This window comes from Palaemon carinicauda, chromosome 4 (assembly GCF_036898095.1).
Source record: "Palaemon carinicauda isolate YSFRI2023 chromosome 4, ASM3689809v2, whole genome shotgun sequence".
Classification (NCBI taxonomy): domain Eukaryota; kingdom Metazoa; phylum Arthropoda; class Malacostraca; order Decapoda; family Palaemonidae; genus Palaemon; species Palaemon carinicauda.
This window is the reverse complement of record NC_090728.1, coordinates 162,081,805-162,103,959: the sequence shown is the minus strand read 5'-3', so window position 1 is coordinate 162,103,959 and position 22,155 is coordinate 162,081,805. Positions and strand designations below refer to the sequence as shown.

The 22,155-nt window shown below is 35.5% G+C and overlaps 1 protein-coding gene across 1 annotated transcript in view; it reads left to right on the top strand.

Annotated features, from left to right (window-relative positions):
- Positions 1-281: 281 nt before the first annotated feature.
- LOC137639736 (uncharacterized) overlaps positions 282-22,155 on the top strand; it is a 136,001-nt gene continuing 114,127 nt past the window's right edge. Inside the window, 15 exon segments of the mRNA XM_068371982.1 lie at positions 282-729; positions 5,433-5,543; positions 8,516-8,732; positions 11,983-12,674; positions 12,676-12,999; positions 13,001-13,464; positions 13,467-13,612; positions 13,614-14,611; positions 14,757-16,138; positions 16,621-17,067; positions 17,070-17,156; positions 17,159-17,869; positions 17,872-18,480; positions 19,003-19,182; positions 20,454-20,585. Of these exon segments, the coding sequence (XP_068228083.1) occupies positions 428-729; positions 5,433-5,543; positions 8,516-8,732; positions 11,983-12,674; positions 12,676-12,999; positions 13,001-13,464; positions 13,467-13,612; positions 13,614-14,611; positions 14,757-16,138; positions 16,621-17,067; positions 17,070-17,156; positions 17,159-17,869; positions 17,872-18,480; positions 19,003-19,182; positions 20,454-20,585 (6,802 nt within the window). The 5' untranslated portion in view covers positions 282-427.

Genomic DNA, 22,155 nt, shown 5'->3' with positions numbered 1-22,155 from the left:
TAAGCTAGAAAATTCTAATTGATTTTACCTATTGTATTAATTAATACAATTTTATTCAGATAAAATGTTTTAATTCAATAGTATTCTCAGCGTTATTCGTATTGTAGTATCCATCCACATTACGGTAAGTATAAATGAGCACACAAAAAATAAACGTATCGATGATCTAGTATATTCAAATGCATTAGTTTGGCTTTAGAGTTCTACAGTTCCTTTTCAAAACATGATAATATTTCTGTTGTAGAGAAAATTATTTGTTTGCTATTCTTTTTTAGTTAGCAAACTTTTGTGACTAGAAGATATTACACGTGTATGTTCTGCTAAGAATAATCCTAAGCATATTAAATTAATATAATGGTACATTTAAAACAAGCAGATCTGTACACACTAAAGAAATAGACATATATGACCAGTGTTTCAATAAGATATGGTAAGCCATACGCCAGGTACCACAGGATGTGGGGTTTGTAACATAAACTTATTCAAAATCAACACATTTGTGAGGACGAAATATGAAGAGGCGGCGAGGAGATATGGATCTGAAAAGCGCACGGCCGTTCTCTTTCCTCCATCACCCAAAGTGACGGACCAGGTCGTCGCTTCATCAACTGCAAGCAAATCTAAAACATCTAAATTGTCAAAACCTGCATTGAAGCCAGATCAGCCAGCTGCCTCCACTACTACGAAGTCAGCTGTTCCTCCTGCCCAAGACCAGCAATTTGCTAACAGGTACAGAATTTAGTATTTATTGATTTTTTAATCGTTTAAAAAATATTAAAAGGTGACCGTCTGGGCACTGAAGTGGTGTAGTTACAGTTCGAATTATTATTATTATTATTATTATTATTATTATTATTATTATTATTATTATTATTACCGGAGTGAGTAAGAGATGGTTATGATACAAAGCGAAGTCTATATAAGCAGAACTTGGATAAAAGAAGGACTAATCTGACACTGAATTGTCTTCAGTTTTAAATGTATTAATGGAGTTATAGCTTGAATATAGTAAAATTTTTCATAGAAACAGAAATACGAGGTAAATTGTGAATGAAAAGAGCATGGCTTTTGGATTGAATTAATTATTTTGAAACTAATATTGAAATTTGTTAATATAGATGTTAAAACAGACTTTCATTTTCACTTCGGTATAACACGAATATATATTTATCAAACTAATTTTGACATAGCCATACTTTTTTTTAAATACCCTACATGATATATCTTTTTGACATTCCTTTGTTTTCCTAAGTTAGAAATTCCTCTTAATCAGTTAATAACGTAAGAGAAATTACTTCCATCTCACTTTTCATTTACCGTAATTGAAATTTGACTACCTGTAATATACTGTAGTCTTTTGATATCCTAACTTAGGTGTGTAAGGACAAATATTAATCCGTTTTTATTACAAGATATGTCATTTAAGCTTTATATTTTTACTCCATACCCAACAAGAATCTCTTAGGTTTGGAGTTTACATTTCATGGGCTATACGAAGGCTTAAGGGATTTTTATGCATTACTATTTTCTTCTACATTTTTTTTTTTATTTTTTTTTTGTTGGTGTAATTTCAATGTTCACAAGTCAATATATAAACCAGAAATTTACACATTTTTAAGAAACATGATTGGACTTTTGCTTGATTTGAAGGCTGTTGATTAATTTTCAAAATAATTTTTGCCCCAGACCTATTGTTATAGATTATGTCAACTCCAGGATCACTAATATTTTTTTCTGTGTAATGACTTAACTTTATGTGGTAGATAGTTTGGACTCGATCACTTTCTCAGCTCCATACATCATTTCCGGTCTCACAACTGTCCTGTGTACTTTACCTTTCAACTTGACCCCTATTTTCCAGTCGCATAGTACTCCACGCACTTTCTTTCCAATTCTTCAATCCTGCTTGTATTCTGTGGTTTATTTCTATAGCCTTGACCCATTTATTATAAGGTCATAGTTCAAGTTATTTTTTTTTTAATCAAACTTTGTTATTAGGTATTTTAGGGTGAGTGATTATTTTATACATATTTTTTACTTTGATTTATTTTAGGTAATCAATTAAAGGTCAGTAGGTAATATTTTTCCTGATTATGATGAAGCTTGGTACGTACGTAGGTTCTTGGAGATTGGTGCTAATCTATTAAAGTATTTTATGATCTTGATCTTTTCTTTCAAAGTCATTTAACCAAACAGTTTATTTTGATCAGGTACTGCTGAAAATTTTATAGGTATATAGGCTACTCCTGGAGTTATTTTTTAAAGTTGATGTTCACTTTAAAGACATGATTTTAGTTTATTTTTCAAATTACAAAAGCTATGGTAGAGACATCTGGTTTTCTCTTTCAAAGTTAATTAAAACAAAATACAATTACGTTCTTTTACGGGATGCCAACGCAAGAGCCCGTGTCTTTCATAAGGCAAGGCAATCTATACACACACACACACACACCAGTATCTACGACAAGATGTATGATAATGAAGTTCTTTGGGTTAAACTTGCTTTACTTTGTAGTCTGTTGGTCTTGCCCCCCCCCCCCCACACACACCCATGAAAAGTTTCGGCTCTCTGCAGGACCCGCAAGATTTATTTATCCAATTGCAGAGTCGTTAAAGAAACACATTTGGAGAATCAGTGTAGTCCATTATGATTGTCAACTCTACATACCATGGCCTTCGTAAAACGAGAAAGGGTTCAATTTCTTTAAAGTCAAGTGTAGGGGAAGCTTTGTGGCCATAATTGGGATTGTTTAATTGAATTTTGAAACTGTCGGTAACCAGACTCATGTTGACACGATTTGTTGGGTGTATAGTGTATAGAAAATCTCTCAAATACTTTAGACATCTAGTTATAATAGCTTGAAGAGTTATTGCAAATATTTGATAAAAAAAATATTTTATCTTTATAGGCAACCAGTTTAGCTCAATCATTGCTAGAGTAATACATTATACTATACCTTCATAGGCATAAAACACCCATTTATAATTGTGCCTCTGTATATTATTTGCAACTCTCGGAGTTGTGTTATAGGTTAATTGTAATAGTTAAAGTTCCAGTTGTCAACTCTAGTAGGGAAGACAATCACAAGTTTCCTGATGCACCATTCATCAAGATAAATTTTATAAACCTTGTTTACATGTGTACTTGCAACTTCCAGCTGACTTTTCTGCTGCACTCAGCATAAATTTTCCATTATTTAATAGGAGCAAAGTCTTATTTGAAGTCTGCACAAGTTTCTTCTTCTTCTTCTTCTTCTTCTTCTTCTTCTTCTTCTTCTTTGTCTGCATCCTTTCCCACTTCTACAGTATGTGGGGTTGATGTTTCTGGCCAGCGTTCTCCATCTTCCTCTGTCCCACCCTTCATCATCAGTTAATCCCCTTGATCGAAGGTCATCCTTGATACAGTCCATCCACCTTCGCTTGGTCTCCCTCTCCTCGTTCCCTGTACCTCCATTTCCATCACCCTCCTCCCAATATACTGTTCATCTCTTATGACATGACCATACCACCTGTCTACTTTCTTAGATCTTATCTGATAGTTCTTTAACTCCTGTGGTACCCTTAATTACCTCATTCCGTATCATATCTCTTCTTGTCACCCCACAAATCCATCTCAACATTCTCATCTCTGCCACATCCAGCTTCTTCTCTTCTGTCTTCTTTATTGCCCACGTCTCTGTTCCATACATCATTGCCGGTCTCACAACTGTCCTGGGTACTTTACCTTTCAACTTAACCCCTATTTTCCTGTTGCATAGTACTCCACACACTTTTTTTCCAATTCTTCTATCCTGCTTGTATTCTGTGGTTTATTTCTGCCCCCAGATCACCATCCTCTGCAACTGTTGATCCTAAATACTTGAAACTTTAACTTTTTTCAATCTCTCTCCTTGTAAACTAACTTCCCCATTCTTCTCATTTTTCAATCTCAAATACTCTGTCTTTTTCCTGCTGATCTTCAATCCTCTATTTTCCATTTCTCTTTTCCACTCCTCCAGTTACTCTTCTACTACCTCTCGCCTAGTGTTACACAGTATAACATCATCAGCAAAAAGCATAGGCCAAGGAGATTGATCTCTAATACCTTGTGTTACTATATCCATGACCAGATCAAATAGGTAAGGGCTCAATGCAGACCCCTGATGTAGTCCCACATTTACTGGGAAACTTTCTGTTAGGCCTATACTGCTCTTAACATTTACTTCTTCCCTCTCATACATATCTTGGGTGATTCTTACGTATTTCTCAGGGACTCCCTTTTCTCTCATAGGCTACATCTCCACAGGTCAAAAGCTACTGTAAAATCAATCACTCTTTCTCCCCCATCATTTCTCTCGCCCACATCCCAACCTCCATGCACTCTATCCCTTCCTTACTAATTCCGAAGTGGCCATTCAGATCTCCTCTGATAATTACCCTTTCCCTTGCAGGAATTATTCTAAGCTCCTGGTCCATCTCCTCCCAGAATGTATCCTTCTCCTCCTCTGTACATCCAGTTTGCGGGGCATAGTCACACACCACATTGACTATTGTTGCTCCCAGTCTCAGCTTTAAACTCACAATTCTGTCATTTTTCCTATTCACTCCAATCAAACTTTCTTTCAGATCTTTCGATAACATTATTCCTACATCATTTCTTCCTTCCATATTTGCTCCACAGTAATAAAATTTACAACCTTCTTCTAGTTCTCTTGCCTTATTTCCCTTCCACGTGGTCTCCTGCACACACAGCACTCCAATCTTCCTTCTCTCCATGAGGTCAACCAGCTCTCGCCCTTTTCCAGTCATTGTCCCCACATTCAGAGTTGCTACTCTCATCCTTTCCTCAGATATTTTCCTCTGAGCTTTCCTCTTTAACCCAGCCCGCCCATGACTGGGTGGCCCTTGCCGATTTTTCGGAGGGATCAGGCGAGGTCCCAACACGTCGCCTACGGGGAACGCCTTAGCATTAATTCTAATCTAACAATCATCACTGACCATATTGGTTTTGGCTAACTTTTCATGGCCGGATGCTTTTCCTGCCGCCAACCCTCCCCATTTACCCGGCCTTAGGACCGGCACCAAGTTGAGGCTGGCTTGCCCCCCCCCCCCCCTACCCCCCCCCCCCCACCCCCTCTCAGTGGCTGGGTTGAAGTCTGCACAATTTTCATTCTATGAAAGTAAATTTTCTGACAATAAGTGCTAGTTCACGCTGCCAGATTCGTTTTTAAGTCGACAAACTGTTCCATCTTGTGCAACAACATCTGAAACCTCCGAAAATAGTTGCGCACACACTATTTTGCTCACACAATTTAGCACTGGTGTCACAATCGTTAAGGTGCCACGGATGACACCTTAATCGTTAGATCAGATTAATCTAAAGCTGGCAAATGGGAGGCAAAGAAAAATAGAAATTGAAAATTACAATAAAATTTCATTCCTTTATTTTTAAGGTGGTCATTCAAGAGTTTTACAAACGTCCTGATGAGTTCATCCGAGGGATCAGAAATGGCCCATTATTATGCCGAAAACCAGCTTATGGAGACAGGAATATCACTCTCAAGGTATGGTCATGTTCATTTATTAGATTCAAATCAATTTCAGGTATAAATAATTTTGAAATTCTTGGCTCGGTTCTTGTTACACGTGTTGTGCTAATAGTTAACTTTATTCAAAATTAATATTTTCACTCGAAGTGAAATATGTGTTGGTCTAACTATGTTATAAGTAAGTTTACATAAGCATTGGTAGCTGTATATGTGTATAAATATCGTATGTTTTTATCATTTTTTGCTCATTATATTTTAAATCTACTATTTTTGATAATTTTAGGAGTCTGCTACATATTTATGCGCATTGTGTTGAAAAGTTTCTTCAAAACGGTTGTATCTCCCAGTGTATTATACCTACTCAGATGATATTAAACTCAACATTTTAACAATGAAGCAGTTTTAGGGCCATTTGCTTGACTATTGGGTATTTTCAAGCTTTTGTAAAACAAATTTTAATTTATATTCGTTTTTCTATCAATTCACCGAGCCAAAACATTTCTATGTATTGTATTTTTGCACCAATTTCTTCAGCCGAAACATTTCATATTCTGCTCCTTATCCAGCATTTTCAGCAAAATTTTTAAGATCGAGCTAATGTCTGGTGTAAATACATTTTCATGTTAAAAAAACACACACAAATATATATATATATATATATATATATATATATATATATATATATATATATATATATATATATATATATATATGGCTAACACACGTGACTTTAATAGATATAAATATGACTACAAATGGGATTTGATATGGAATTTTAATCTTGTGAATATATATCCACGGAAAATTCTTTTTTATGATGAATGTTTCTGGCTGGGCTAAGACTCTAACAATGCCTCAGAGTCGAAATAATCTACAACAGTAGACTCTACCAATGAGCCATCAAGAGAGGTATAAGTTCATACCAAGTCTATTATGTATATTCCTATCGAGATCGGGAAGCAGTACTTAGACTTGTAATCCACCATCTCCACCACTATAGCTTATTAATGACATTGCAACACGTGGCTATTATGATGTTTGCAACGCGTGGCTATTTATGATATTTGTAACACGTAGCTGTTTATGATTTTTGCAACACGTGGCTGTTCATGATGTTTGCAACACGTGACTTTGTTGTTTTGACCTCTTGGCTATTTATGATGTTTGCAATACGTGGCTATTTATGATGTTTGGAACACGTGGCTGTTTATGATGTTTGCAACACGTGGCTATTTATGATGTTTGCAACACGTGACTGTTTATTATGCTTGCAACACGTGGCTGTTTATGTTATTATGAACTCGTGGCTATTTATGATGTTTGTAACACGTGGCTATTTATGATGTTTGCAACATGTGGCTGTTTATGATGTTTCGAACTCGGGGATATTTATGATGTTTGCAACACGTGGCTATTTATGATTTTTGCAACATGTGTCTGTTTATGATGTTTGCAACATGTGGCTATTTATGATGATCATTTGTCACTAGCACATGTTACTTTAATAGATATAAATATCAACCACGAATGGTGTTTACATTTATTAAAGTAACGTATATTGTTGACAAATTATCATCACAAATAGCCGGGTGTTGCAAACATCACAAATAGTCACGTGTTGCAAACTCATTAATCACCTATCATGGTGGAGATGGGTTGATTACATGTCTTAAGTACAGATTCCTGAATTCGACAGGAATATGTACTGTAGAGGTGGAATGAAGTCATATCTCCCTTGATGGCTCATCTGTACATTCTACTGCTGGGGTTGCTTCGGGCATAGGTTCGAATCATAGTCCAGTAAGAAGCATTTATCATGATAATAATTTTCAATTGGTATATATTCCCAAGGTTAAAATTGGATATTAAATCCCACTTGTGGTTGATGTTTACTCTTATTAAAGTTACGCGTGTTAATGGCAAATGATCACGCGCGCGCACGAGTGTGTGTGTGTGTGTGTGTGTGTGTGTGTAAAACATGAAAATGTATATATTTTAGACATTAGCTTGACCTTGAAATTTTTGCTTAAAATGCTGGAATAGGAGCAGAACATGAAGTATTTCGAATAGAAACAAAAGTGTAAAAATCTGATTTATAAAAATTACTTTGGGCCAATTGAATTGATTTAAACACTATTATATATATAAACCTGTGACTAACTGGGGTGTTTTAAAATTGTTGCAACACTGATAAAAGACACAAGTTATAAAAAATAATTTTTAATTGCTATTTTTTCTTCATTGCACGTGTCTTTGATCAGTGTTGTAATTGTAAAGGACCTCAGTTAGTCACACGTTTTTACATATTTTATTGATATGTTTTTCCCAAAATATTTTATATCTTGTTTCTAGTCAGGCATTTTAAGAAAAGATTGTAGGATCGAATTAATGTCTGCTTTAAGTATATTTTCATGTTTTATGTAGCCAGGATGTTGGGAATAGATTCCCGAGACGTGAGTGTGTGTGTGTGTGTGTGTGTGTGTGTGTTACGGATGTGAACATTCATCAAGCTAAATGATAGTCATCTTAATAATTAAGATTTTAAGATGAATTCCATTTGACAATGCTCTATGTAAATATAGTAAACTAGTGTACGCGACCTGTCAAAAATGACGGCTAAGTATTAAGATAGATGTGCCCACACACACTTAGATTCAACCCTGCCCACACACTCCCCCTTTCTTAACTACAACCCGCTGGTTTGGCAATTTGTGGCAGATTATGGTTTCCGAGTGTTCCTCCAGGGATACCCCTTCTCAACAGGGAATGACTATTCCATCTCCCCATGCAGCTCAACGTGACATGAAAGAAATAGGCTATATTTGTATATACATCCAGATATTTGCTCTTTATTATATAGGGGTGATGTCAGTTAACGCCAATAATACCGTACTCTGTACGCCTGTTCTTGTCGCACCTGTATTTCTTAATACGCTGTCTCCGTTAATTGACATTTTCCCAAAGTAAGCACTTACATTCTCTCTTAGATCTCTCGCAGAAGAGGATCCTATCCAGATGGACATTCAGCGAATGAGGAACGACTTCGTGCGACACAACACGCTCCACGCTGGCATCCAGCATCCTCCGCCACACATGTTGGACGTCCTGAAGACGCCTGTCGTTTCATCGCGGTCCGATTTCAGGAACAAGGGCCAGGCATTCGTCCCCCGGTTTCGTGGACAGCACTTGCCAAAGGAAAATGTGGTAAAGAGTCTTATTTGTTGTATGATATTTGATTAAGTGCATCGTCTGTAATTTTGGATATGTTTTATGGTTTTAGTATTAAAATTCATTTTCAATGGAATCATTGCCGAGAATAGGAGTTGTTCCTAGTTGAAGGGATCAGATATTGGAAATGTTTAATCGGATGTAATAAGGTATTAAGGATTCATAGTTAATATAGTATTATATTAATATAAAAATTATAGAATACTTTTATCCTCTCTCTCTCTCTCTCTCTCTCTCTCTCTCTCTCTCTCTCTCTCTCTCTCACACACACATACATATATATATATATATATATATATATATATATATATATATATATATATATATATAATATATATATATATATATATATATAATATATATATATATATATATATATATATATATATATATATATATATATATATATATATCATGTTTGTTGATGTTGATGGTGCAATATTATTTGGTTTTCCAATTTCTAGTGGTGTTCCTCAGCGTTCTGTTCTTTCGCATACTCTTTTTCTTTTGTTTATCTATGAACTTATCCAGTCTACCCCCTCTACAACCCATTCTTTAGCAGGTGATTTAATCCCTTGTTTACTCTTCATTCACCTCCTATCTTCTGAATGGAGATCCCATAACCTTATGACATTTAATTCCTTCAAATCAAACTTTATACTTTCTTGTTATCTGTCCCTTTTAAATCTTCACATATCTTTTGATAAAAAATGGAATTAGATCCCTCATCTCTATCAATAACTTAGGTGTGCCCAGGTGCTTTCTAACTTGTCTGGGAGAGATCACATTTTTACATATTGCCAAATCTACAAATCTATTTCTAAAGGTAGGGCTTTTGTTTTAGAAGCTATAAATTCTTCCGCTCATCAGTTGTTATTGCTTTATGTAAGATTCTTCATACCTAAAGTATTGTTTTCATCTCCACGATAGAATTGATGAAAGAGATTTGATTTTATCAGTGTCAGTGATCTCATTGTCAATTTCACTATCCTCTTCCTATCTGCTGTATGATTCTCTCTCTCTCTCTCTCTCTCTCTCTCTCTCTCTCTCTCTCTCTGGCCGCTGCGCTATTAATTCATGAGGAAAATTGTCTCTCTTCTTGGGTTCCCCTGGGTACTCATCAAGCCATCTCTTTCAATGTATCTACATGCAAAATATCCTTTATAAGTCAACCCGATGTCCTTTAGGTAACGATGACACCTGAATGACATCGTATCGACTGGAATTCTATTATGCGTTTGAAATGGGTTTCTCAAGGACTTTGGAGTGAATGAGGCAGATACTCTCTTATTGCTCTGATTGTTCTAAAGTGAGAATATTGGACTACTTAGATTCGCGTGAGGAGAATATTTTATTTGATGTTTATTTTTTTACGAGTATCCCATACAATTTCAGGGACGGGAATTTAGGCAAATTCTCCCTACAAATAACTTGAAATCATGAATTTTACATGTGACTGGGTATTTTTATGAATTCAAATGGGAACCAATCCTATAAATTTCAATTTCACTTCCCTTTGCTCTTGATTACGTCAAAAAGTCTCGTCATATGACCATGACGATTTCAGGCCAAAGCATCAGCAAGGCTAAACAAATTTTCTTACTACGTTTTTAAACTGATAAGTCTAGGAAATTACATTATGAAATTACTGTCTTCATTTAGGCTCCTTAAAATTGGCGAGTCCTGAGGTAATCTTCAGATACTCAAAGGCGACCACGCACAGTTGGACACAGGAAGTACACCCCTGGGTTTCCAGATATTGGAATTTATCCCTAGGTTTTGGGGATTTTGGATGTCTGATGTGGATATTCTGTACCAATTTCTATTATTATTTTATTACTTGCTAGGCTACAACCCTAGCTGGAAAAACAGGATACTATAAGTCCAGGGGCTTCAACAGGGAAAATAGCCCAGTGAGGAAAGGAAACAAAGAAAAATAAAATATTTGAAGAACAGTAACATTAAAATGAATATTTCCTATAAAAATATGAAAACTTTAACCAAACAAGAGGAAGAGAAAAAAAGATAGAATGAAAGAAACAAAGATGAGTAAACCTTTAAATTGTTGCAATTAATTTACTTGCACTTATATGCAGTATAATGAATAATTTCTATATTACTAAACCCTACGTGACTAGAAGAAAATATATTTGTGAAAATGGGGAATTTGGGGTTGTTTTAGGAATTTTTTATCATGAGTTTTAGGGATTTTTAGGGATTTTTATCATGAGTTTTAGGGATTTTTTATCATGAGTTTTAAGGATTTTTTATCATGAGTTTTAGGGATTTTTTATCATGAGTTTTAAGAATTTTTTATCATGAGTTTTATGGAATTTTACACTAACCCAACTGGCAACACTGGTGCACCCTGTCACACCCTTACTGCACGGAGAGTTATTGCGATTAGTCCCCGCCCACCACCTCTGCCATCTCTCCATACGCTATCTGTTTGGTTACTCGCCGCGTAGTAAGGGTGTGACAGGATGCAGTTCTTCAGAGTATGGTGTACCAGGAATTCCTGTGTCCAGCTGTACATTCTATTTGAGTAGTTATATTTTTACTCTCTCTCTCTCTCTCTCTCTCTCTCTCTCTCTCTCTCTCTCTCTCTCTCTCTCTCTCTCTCTCTCATGTTTACAAACGCAGGTCTGAAAATACTGACTATTCATCTAGATATAAAGTATAAAGTTTTGGAACTTATTATGTGCCGAATTAGTGTTGAGCGGCAGCCAATTAGAATTATTTTTAGGCTTTATTGTATTTTTTTTCTTTGGTTCAAAGCGTTTAATATTTTTGTTTTAATAATGCGGAGCTTTTATAAATTTAATTAATTTCTCAAAGACAAGGTGGAAAAAAACTATAACACTATGTAACATAAATATGTAAGATAAAGATACCTAATACTACATATTGTAAATAAAACGGCCAATTTGCAAAGTATACGTCATCGTCATTTTACTCATAAATGCACTCAATATAAGTAAAGTAGAAAATATCTACTGAGGATTAGTATAGTATATGTAAATAAAGTCTTTGTTGTTTGAGGTATTAGCAAAAGCCTTTACAAAATTTTGTATAAATTTCAGGGAAAATATTGTTCATGTTACAGTTACTTTTACAATGGTCTATAACATTTGACATTTGTCAATTATTTTTACTTTCCATGCCATATATTGTCATTTTAACTAATCATATATTTCTACCTTTAAATATCTTGTCAATTCCTCAGGTTCGCCATGTTCGTCCTCTCTTTAGGAAGAATCCGTTTATTGATCAGAATAAAATCCAACCATGGGAAGAAAAGGATTTTGTGCCAGACGATTTTTTGGTGGAAGAGAACTCTCCACCCAGACCTTCCTATCACATCTACCGTGTCAATGTCGATGGCACAACCTACCCTTTGCCATTGACAGTCATGCCAGCTACGAAGAAAACAGATCAGGCATCTACTCCAGCCTTCAATGTACAGGAGTCCATGAGTCAGCTTGCCACAGTGCCCCAACTGCAGACTCCTGTTTTGCAAGGCCCATCTACTTGTGGTCCAGGTCGGCAGATCTGCCAGTCAAAGGATGGGCGATTACCCAGTAGGAACATTCATGATAAAAGAACTGAGATAGATAATTCATCCACTAAAGCTAACAAAACTAAAAAGTCTAAAGGAGCTCAGAAAGAAAGTTTGGTGTTTGTAAGTGAAACTGCAAGTAAGAATGGGAGGCCTGGGGGATCTGATGATATTAGTAAAACTAAAAATAATGCTGAGGATGATGTAGAAATAATCAAAATATGTAAGAAAAGTGATACGTCAGCGGCAAATTTTATTTTGCTTTCGAGTGATTCGTCTCCTGAATTACAAGATAGTGATAGGAACCCCAATCTTAATTCAGCATCAAGTCGTGAACCAGTCACAAACTCAAAAGGTGTGAATCAAAAATCTAGATGGAAAGTTATCCAGGTCTTTAGAAGATGATGAATTACCTGATCTTAGTATGTGTAACAAGCCTAAACCTAATGGCACCGAATCTAATCTGAATGAAAATCTGCAAGACCACCCATCTACGAGTGAAATGAATGAAGTGACTTTGAAAGATATAGAGGAAAACAAATCTGGTCTTGAAGATGACGAGGAGAGCTTACCTGAAACAATCATTTTCCTCCTAGATGCATTAGAGGCCAGTGTTCCACCTCCAAATGACGTCCAGGTAGCCGCAGAGAAAGATAAGTGTGACGGAAAGAATCTGGTAAAATTTACAAAATTGGGACAATGACAAGTGTGTCCAGATTGACAGCAACGATAAAGTTACTTTCCAGTTACTAAGTACATCATTTGATGGACAAAATGATAATGGTTTACAAGAGACTCATCTTTTCAAACCACAAATAAGTAATTTGGAAAATGAGATAGTAAGGAATACTGATAAAAGAGAGATACATTTTGTGAAAGAAAGTAGTATAAATGTGCACTCTATTCTTGGTTATAAAGATAGATATAAGCTTGTTCGGTCAGAATTAATTGTCCTGTTCCCTGCTCCAGGCCTTATAAGTAAAACAAAGACTCAGTGTTCAGAAATGATTGATCTGTTCCCTGTTCCTGTTCTGGACATAAAACAAAGCGTTGCCATCAAGGGTACCTTGATGAATCTAGATATCACTCATACAGAATCAAGTAAGTTTTTGGAGGCTCGTGTTTCCCCATCTTTTAAGGAGAGCGTAGAAATGATGCAAGTTCCACAAACCTTGTTGAAGGAGGAACAGAAGCTATAACTGATGATTTAGTCATTGAAGATGCTCTTTGGGAAAATCAAAGAATTTCAGTCGAAAGTAAAGATTACTGTGAATTTACTGACCTGTCTTCATTAATTTTTTGTGAGTGATGGAAAGACTGTGTTTCGTATTCAGAGAAAAGAATTTAAAAATCTTGAATGTGAGAATGAGTTCATAAGGAAATTGGCTTCTCTGAACTTGAGTGCTGGGATAGATAAAACAGGCGAATCTCTTAAAAGTAATTATGAATATTTAGAAACAACAAATTGTGGTATACCAGAGTCATCGATATGTAAAGTTTTAAATGACAAGGAGGCCCTTAAAAACGGCAGTTTTATAGATACCTCTGAAAAAAACCAAGACTTATTAGATACAGTTTCTGTCGCAGAGTTAGTGCCAAACCAAATAATAGTATCAACAAGTTCAGTGAATTTCTTAAATAATGACTTAAAGAACCAGGATTGTAACAGTGATAGTAAATGTCGAGAAAGCAAAGACGAAACTGTTCTGAAGAACACCACAACAACTGCAGTGAAAGATTCTAAAGTCTGTATAGAAGAATGTTCTCAAGAAACTTTGAGTAAGACCTCTTATGTCCAAAAAGAGAGTCATGAAGAAAATAAATTCTATCCAGTGCATAGCTTATGCATTGGAAAGACCGCATATGAAATTGAACGGAAAATATACTCTTCTGATAATGAAAAAGGAAACATAGTACTTCTGGATAAAGATTCTCAAAATGTTGTCCATCCAGAAATAGAGGATACCCTAGAAGAATTGTTGGCAAGAGAAAGACAGTCATTTATAATTGATGGACTCGTAAAGGAGTTTATTTTAATGGGAGAAAGAAAAAATAGTAGACAGAAAAGACAGTCTAAGCATAAGTATTTGGAAACACAGAAAACTTGTTATATAAAGAAAGCTGAGTTACATATTGGTTTACCTACTAAAGATTTACAAAAACGTGAAAGAAATATAGTACAGGAAGACAAAGAATATTCTCCTCCAAATGTCATTGTAAAAGCTAATCACTGTATTTGTACAGAGATAAATTGTTCTTGCCCTAATAAAATGGCAGGGTACCCAGTCTTAAGGATGTAATACAAGCAAATTCTCACACAAACAAAGATATTAGAAAAGCACGTAGAGTGTCAAGGGCAGATTCTGGGCCTATTGAAGTGACAAGAGAAGCATTTGACCCAAACAAAGTGATTGTATCAGTCTCTGAGACCAGAGAAATTAATACAGCTGCTCTGACAAAGAGTCATCCTCAAATGTATATGAAAAATCTAGTCAGTGTCCCTGTACAGAAAGACATTGCTCTTGTTCTGGTGGAGTGTCAGAGGTATCTACTCATATTGGTGTTACAGAAGCAAATTTGGACCCCAATGTAGAGACTAAAGTAGTCTGTAAAGTGTCAGGGGAAGATTTTGGGCTTAATGAAGTAACGAGAACAGCATTTGGTAAATGTAAAGTATCAGGATCAATCTCTGTAAGCAGTGAAATGTATAGTGCTGCTTTTGACAAAGAATTAATTCCAAATGCATTGGCAGAAATCAGTCGGTGTACATGTTCAGAAAGAAATTGTTCTTGCTCTAGTAGAGTGTCAGAGTTATCAAATCATATGGGTGTAACGAAAGCAAATTCGAGTCCCAATGAAGTCAGAGTAGTTTGTAAAGTGTCAGGTGCAGATTCTGAAACTAATGAAGTGGCAATGATAGCATTTGATAAAAAGCAAGTGACAGGACCAGTCTCTGAGACCAGTGGAATGAATAAAGCCAGTTTTCATAAAGAGTCATCTCCAAATGTTTTTGTAAATCCCAATCAGTGCATCTGTGCAGAAGAAAATTGCTCTTGCTCCAATGGAAGATTGGAGGCATCTAATCATACGGGTGTAATAAAAGTAAAGTTGGACCTCAATGAAGAGACCAAAGTAGTCTTGGAAACAGATTCGGGACAGAATAAAGCAACAATAGCCACATTTGATCAAAATAAAGTGACAAGATCAGTCTCTGAGCCAATTGAAGTGACAACAGCAGTTTTTGGTCCAAATAAAGTGGGCACACCAGCTTTTAATCAAAATAAATCAACAGCTGCAGGTTTTGACCCTAATGAAAAGATAGAGGTCACTTCTGGCATTAATTCTGCTATGGAGTCAAGACCAGAACCGAATGAAGTAGCAGTGACTAATTTAAACAATGAAGAAGTGATGCATTCTGAGGCAAAATATATAATCAAAACAGATAAATATAATAAAGGCACTGACATAGCCTGTGGAACTAACGGAGTTACCAAAGTACAGTCAGTATCAAATGAAACTTCCAAAATAGACCCTGAACTGAAAAATATGACTGAAGTAAGGTCTAATCCGGAGGTGCCAAAATCAGACACTGAACATGGAAGGAGATACATTACTTCTGATAGCAGACATCAAGAGGAAAAGTATTTTATCACAGATACTTTTGCAAAACCTGTGTGTTACTCCAGAATGGTTAATGTGGTGGAAAAATCTCATGTTGTTGGGGTGCTTGAGATTCACAACCTTGAATATACTTCAGAAAATAGATCTAGTCTTGAGGCCTCAGATAATATAAAGGAAAATAGATCTAATCATGAGGCCTCAGGTAAATAAAGGAGAACAATAGATCTAGTCATGAGGCATCAGATAATATAAAGGAGAATAGATCTAGTTATGAGGCTCCGATAATATAAAGGAAAAAGACATCAAGTCATAAGGCCTCAGATGATATAAAGGAGAAAAATACATCTAGCCATGAAGCCTCAGATAATTTAAAGGAGAAATGTAGGTCTAGTGATGAGGCCTCAGGTAATATAAAGGAGAAAAATAGATCAAGTCATGAAGCCTCAGATAATATAAAGGAAAATAGATCAAGTCATGAGGCCTCAGGTAATATAAAGGAGAACAATAGATCTAATCATGAGGCATCAGATAATATGAAGAATAGATCTAGTTATGAGGCCTCAGATAATATGAAGGAAGAAAGATCAAATCATGAGGCCTCAGATAATATAAAGGAAAATAGATCTAGTCATGAAGCTTCAGATAATATAAAGGAGAAAAATAGATCTAGTCGTGAGGCCCCAGATAACACAAAGGAAACGTGTATGAATGATCAACAGAAGAGCAATGAGACAACAGGGCATGATATTGGTCATAAAGATGAACCTGTCCAAAAAGTGGAAGATGATAATGGAGGAAAGAGAATGGAAGATAATAAAGGTAATGAAATAGAAGACACCACCAGAGGAATACATCAAGATAAAGAAATAGAAGTGACAGAACCAGACTCAAGGAACTTGAAGATAATGAGTAATTTTCAAAGCAATTCTGGAACAAATCCCCCCAAGACTTCTCAGAGTTATTCCTTAGGAGAACTAATGAACAGAATTTCTGCGAAGATTGATCAGTTAAAAAGGAGGGATACATCTTTTCATCCCAAGAAAAAATATTTTGAAGTAAGAAACAAACGTGTGAGAGAGTTCGACTCTACGATGAAACAGTTCATGGAAAACAGTAAGAAGTTAAAAGCTTTGTTGTACCCAAAGATATGTCAGAAATTCACAGCAAGAATGAAGATACAGGACCAGTGAATTTAACTGTCACTCACACAGTAAGTCAACAGAACCAGATGTCTGTGCACAGCATCCCAAGTATGAATATGTTGATGAAAAGAAGAATGAAAACAAAGGCGCATATCAGATTTTTAAATCAAATAGTGAAGTACCCTCAGTGCATAATATGCAATCATGTGGCAGCATTCAAACTGAGACAGAATCTCATAAATGTGTAAATGAATATAAAAAAGAAAATAAAGATTCCTGTGAGAGCAATCTGGTATGTACAGTAGAGCCTGAGAAGCAACAAGTACCTGCCATGCAGTTCATGGATAACAGTCAAATTATTACACCAGTTTCAGATATTAAACAATCTTTAGATAATAAAAAGGTTCAGCTGATCAATGATTCTACATATGACTCTTCTGGCTACGTTTGCCAAAATGAGAAATCTGTAATTAATAAGCCTCTGCTGCAAATAACCGATAATCAAGAGACAAAAGAATTCCCACCGATATCTGTTTCAAATGAAGAATCTCAAACTGTGGTTGAGCAGCAGTCACTAGATACACACAAAGTCATGTCTATACCCGAACAATTAACTGAAGATGAAGCACAGTTCCCTTGTAGTGAGATTTCACATGCTACTGAAAAGCAAACAAGTGATGTCTTAGAACGACCAAGTAGTGAAGAATCAGCTGGCGATAATGTGCACCCTTGTGTCAGTTCAGTAGTGACCTCAGCTTCTCCAGTTCTTAGAATAAACATGAAACTTGAACCTGGCTCTTCCACAGTACTCCTGTGGAGGGAAATCAGTTCCAACGTATACGTGAAAATGACCAAATAAGTGAGTTGCAATCACTCAGGAATCTTGCAAAGCTTTATAATGATCCTGTCACATCTTTAGAAAATATCCATATGGTATCTTCACATAAGGGCGATGATATTCCTCGCGAAATAGATAAAGGAGTTATGGCTGATTGTGTTGATTCAAACATTCTTGTACAAATACCAGCTGAAGAGCACCACTTTCCTCCTAAAGTGACCAGCCCAGCTGTCTGTTTACCCGTTTCTCAAGGGTTCGCTTACAAAAGTGACTCTCAGATGAATACAAGTAAATTAAAATCTGATGATCCTCAACTCTCCAGTGATACAGTTCGATCAAAACTTAACAACAGTGTCGCCACGGATGAAGAAGTGCATGACCAAGAATCCAGCAAACAGGGCCATAATAGCAGTGGTAAAGGGACATGTAAGCGAAAAAGTAATACAGAAGGATCTGATGCAGAGAGTAGCTGGGAAGATGATGATAATGCTTTGAGTTCTACGTGCCAGAGAAGTAGAAAGAAGCAAAGATCATCTTTGCAGCGGATTGCAGTTCCTTTGAATGGTAAGTTGCGCATGATTAAGAGTAATTTTGTATCCTGTATTAATGGCAAAATAGTAATGCTTGTTTACAGGCCACATTTCATTGTGGTCGCCTATGTGATGACTTTTTGCTTCTTGTATGCTTGTACTAGAACTGGAATGTCATTTTTTTTTCGCTTTGTTTATTACTCAGGTTTTATAGTAAAATTCATGTCACTCATGTTTGCGAAATTTGAGTAACGTAATATCGCATGATATACACTTAATAAATTGCAATAACTAGACATTTTCTCATCTATACTGTATTTTCATGTATGTTATTCAGGTGAGTTATTTTAACGAAATTTGCACGTGCCCTGCAATAAATCACTTCATTAAGATAATAATGGTATTTTTCAATGATTGGAAGTATGACAATGCAGCTTCAATGCTAAGCATGTGTTAAATTCAAAATTTTCTAAGTATGGTTAAACTCTTCAATAATAAATAAATTTGTAGAAGTTTTACGGTGCTTGCTTAGAGACAAAGGATTTTTACTCGGCAGAATTTTATCAGCAGTGTCTCAAGAAACTGGAAGATGCTGGTGAAACATTACTCCAGCTTCTCAAAATGGAGTCTCTTAGCCTTCCAAAGTTTGACCGAGGTTTCCTGAGCATCAAAGCGGGAATCACACGCTTTTTGCTCAACCAGCTGGTGCGCACAAGAAATCTGTCTGCAGACCATAGTAAGTTTTTCAACATTTGTCACACTTAGCTGTAAAAGTAGATCGTGTTTAATTGATTGATTGATTTTGAATTTTCTGGCATCCTGACATCGAAGGTCATTGACGTCGATATCGTTTGTTATAAATAAAGAATAAAAGGAGATTGAATTTAAAACCCTAAAAGAGATGTCCTTATAAAATTTAAATAGCGTTCAGAAGACCTGCTTTTGAAATAAATCTAAAAATACCACTAGCATAGTAAAACACATCATGCCCAAGAATCTTGCCAAGTTGAATTCAGTCTGGTGTATTGTTGTACTTAGCTGTAAAGGTAGATCGTGTTTATCTTAGTTCAATTCAGTCGGGCGTATGCTGGATATCTTTGACAGACTTTGAGAAATGTTTAATCGTTTGCTATTAGTTGCAATGATGAAATACCTTTTAACAATATAATGTCTTGAAATAATTATATGCGTTTGGAGAAAGAGGAAATGTTTTTATTTCTATTAAACACTTTTCGCTCGCAAGATGTAAAGGGAATTGGCTTCTGTTACATGAGAAATAAAAATTAGTTTATATTTACAAGGGTCACGGAATCTCCTTCAGTTGCTAAGATGCGAGATTATCTTTGAATTCTAATACTTTTGCATATATCTGGAATAAAGATCAAAACGTTTCAGACCTTTAAAAGGATCTCTTCATCTTCAGTGAATGAAGACATCTCCAAAATTCTTGAAATATAGCGTTTATTTATTTATTTTTGTTATTTATACGTAGTCTTTCTTTCCAATTTTAGTGAAGAAAATAAGTTCAGAAGACATTTGAATTTCCATCCTACATGCTTTTATTACCTGCAAGTTGTAACTGGATGTTTTGTCCGTCAGTGTCAGGTTCTAATAAACCTATTCTGAGAAGCAAGAATTTATTGAAATGTCAAGATTACTTGCCATCATCGAATAATCAAATGAATATTTAGTTATTTTAGAATGTTCTCGAATATTCTGTTAATCTGACTGAAACGCAAACATATGTATTAGCTCTTTAAATATTACACAAATAATAGATGAACGAGTTGTCCGTGAGAAACTAATTCAAAATTATTTTGATTTTAGAGAATATCAACTGTTGTTAAAAAAAAAAGAAAAAAAAACAGATTGTCCTTTTGAACCGATTTTCATTTTGTTATAATAAATTTCAAATAATTTTCTTCTGTCTTGATATGATAAAAATAAATTTATTTTCATTAATTTTCTTCTATGCCTTGAAATACTAAAAAATCAATTGATTTCCAGAGTGTGCCTATCAAAATTTGCTGATGGTGCATGGTCTGGTGAAAGCAGCTGACCTCTTAATGCACTGTGGTCTGGATTCGGCAAAGCAGTGTTTACAAGAGTTTAGTATTGCCCACCAAACCCTCATTCCAAGTAAGTTATTCACGTTCTCTTTTGGATATTTGATGTTATTTCTTTGCTAAGATGATTGAATTTAAGGTAAGTGTTTCTTTAAGGTTTTAAAATTCTTTAAAAATTTTGGTACATCTTTTAAATCTGGATTATTACTCCGTTCTCAACGAGAGGTGGGCAAAGGGCACTGTTTTTGGTAGATTTTTGTCTGTGTTTGTATGTCTGTATGTTTGTAAGATTCTTTGTTAGCAACATTACGAAAAACTACTAGACCGGTTGACTTTTTTTTTTCTCCAACCTACGGAAAAACTACTTAACCGATTTTCTTGAAATTTTCTGGAGATACGCTATGACACTCAATAGACTCTATCATAATTTTGATCTCTTAGACGCAAAAGGTCAGAATCGATTTTTGACTATAACTCCGTCAAATATTATCCGATTTACTGGAAACAAGGACTAAATCTTCATTTTCCTGTGCGGAAGATATAACTCTATTTATCAAAATAGTGAAAATGATCAAAATAGTGAAAATGCATATTTTAGAAGATTAGTAGGGTCAAGGTCGTCGAATTTTCGAGGTCACCGAATTTCAGAGACAAACTCTGCTGATATTATTTATATAGAAAACCACACTTGTGCTTTAAAATAACACCATGATCTTTAACCTTCTGTGACCTTGAAAGGTCGAATTCAATCTCACCTGATTTCAGCAAGCTCAGATTAAAGGTCCTGTGATAGAGCAATGATAGTGTATTCGTGGTTTCAAGTGCGAAGGACGGGATTTGCCGTGTCAGACACCCATTTTTGTTTTATATTCGAATTTTTGTATGTAGTGTTTGCCCCCTCGATGACTGTATTTTCATTAGATTAGATGTTCTCTGAAATGCGTAGTCTTTTAGCAGTGTTGTATTAACCCATGTCAGGACCATTAGGCTTTGAGCTTCTCTAGGCACCTCGACATACCACAACGGACGCCCCCGGCATATTTCACACACTTTTCGTAGTTTTTTTTTACTATAATATTACAACTGAAGCAAATGATTCATATCTTCCCCCGCCACATTTCACGCTCTCTTTCCGGTCAGTTTATTACTATGATATTACAACTGAAGCAAATAACCCATAGTTTTCACATTTAACATTAAAAGAAAAATAGGTGCATAGGCCCCTGCTCTTGGTAGGACCTTAGGCTTCTGCCTCGTTAGCCTTAATGAATAAAGTGGCCCAGATTGTCGGTGGCACACGCAAATGTGAAAAACGAGCTAATTTATTCCTGAGAACTACATAACATTCTTGACTCCACCTCGAAAAGCACTGACTGCAATCATATCTCTAGATTAATCTATAATTTGTGGATTTTTTTCTTGAATTTAACCTGTCATGTGTGATTTTTCCATCTTGAAATACTTGTGAATTTGCAGACAGCTTTTAACTATGTACAATATAATATCCAGAGCTCGACTTATAAGGGTGAGAATTAGATAGACTTTTCTGATGTTTACATTTATAGATGATTACTTTGGTTCTTCATTTGGAGAAAATAATTTTCAGGAATTTCACATTTACAGGAATGGTAACTTTTTCGTTT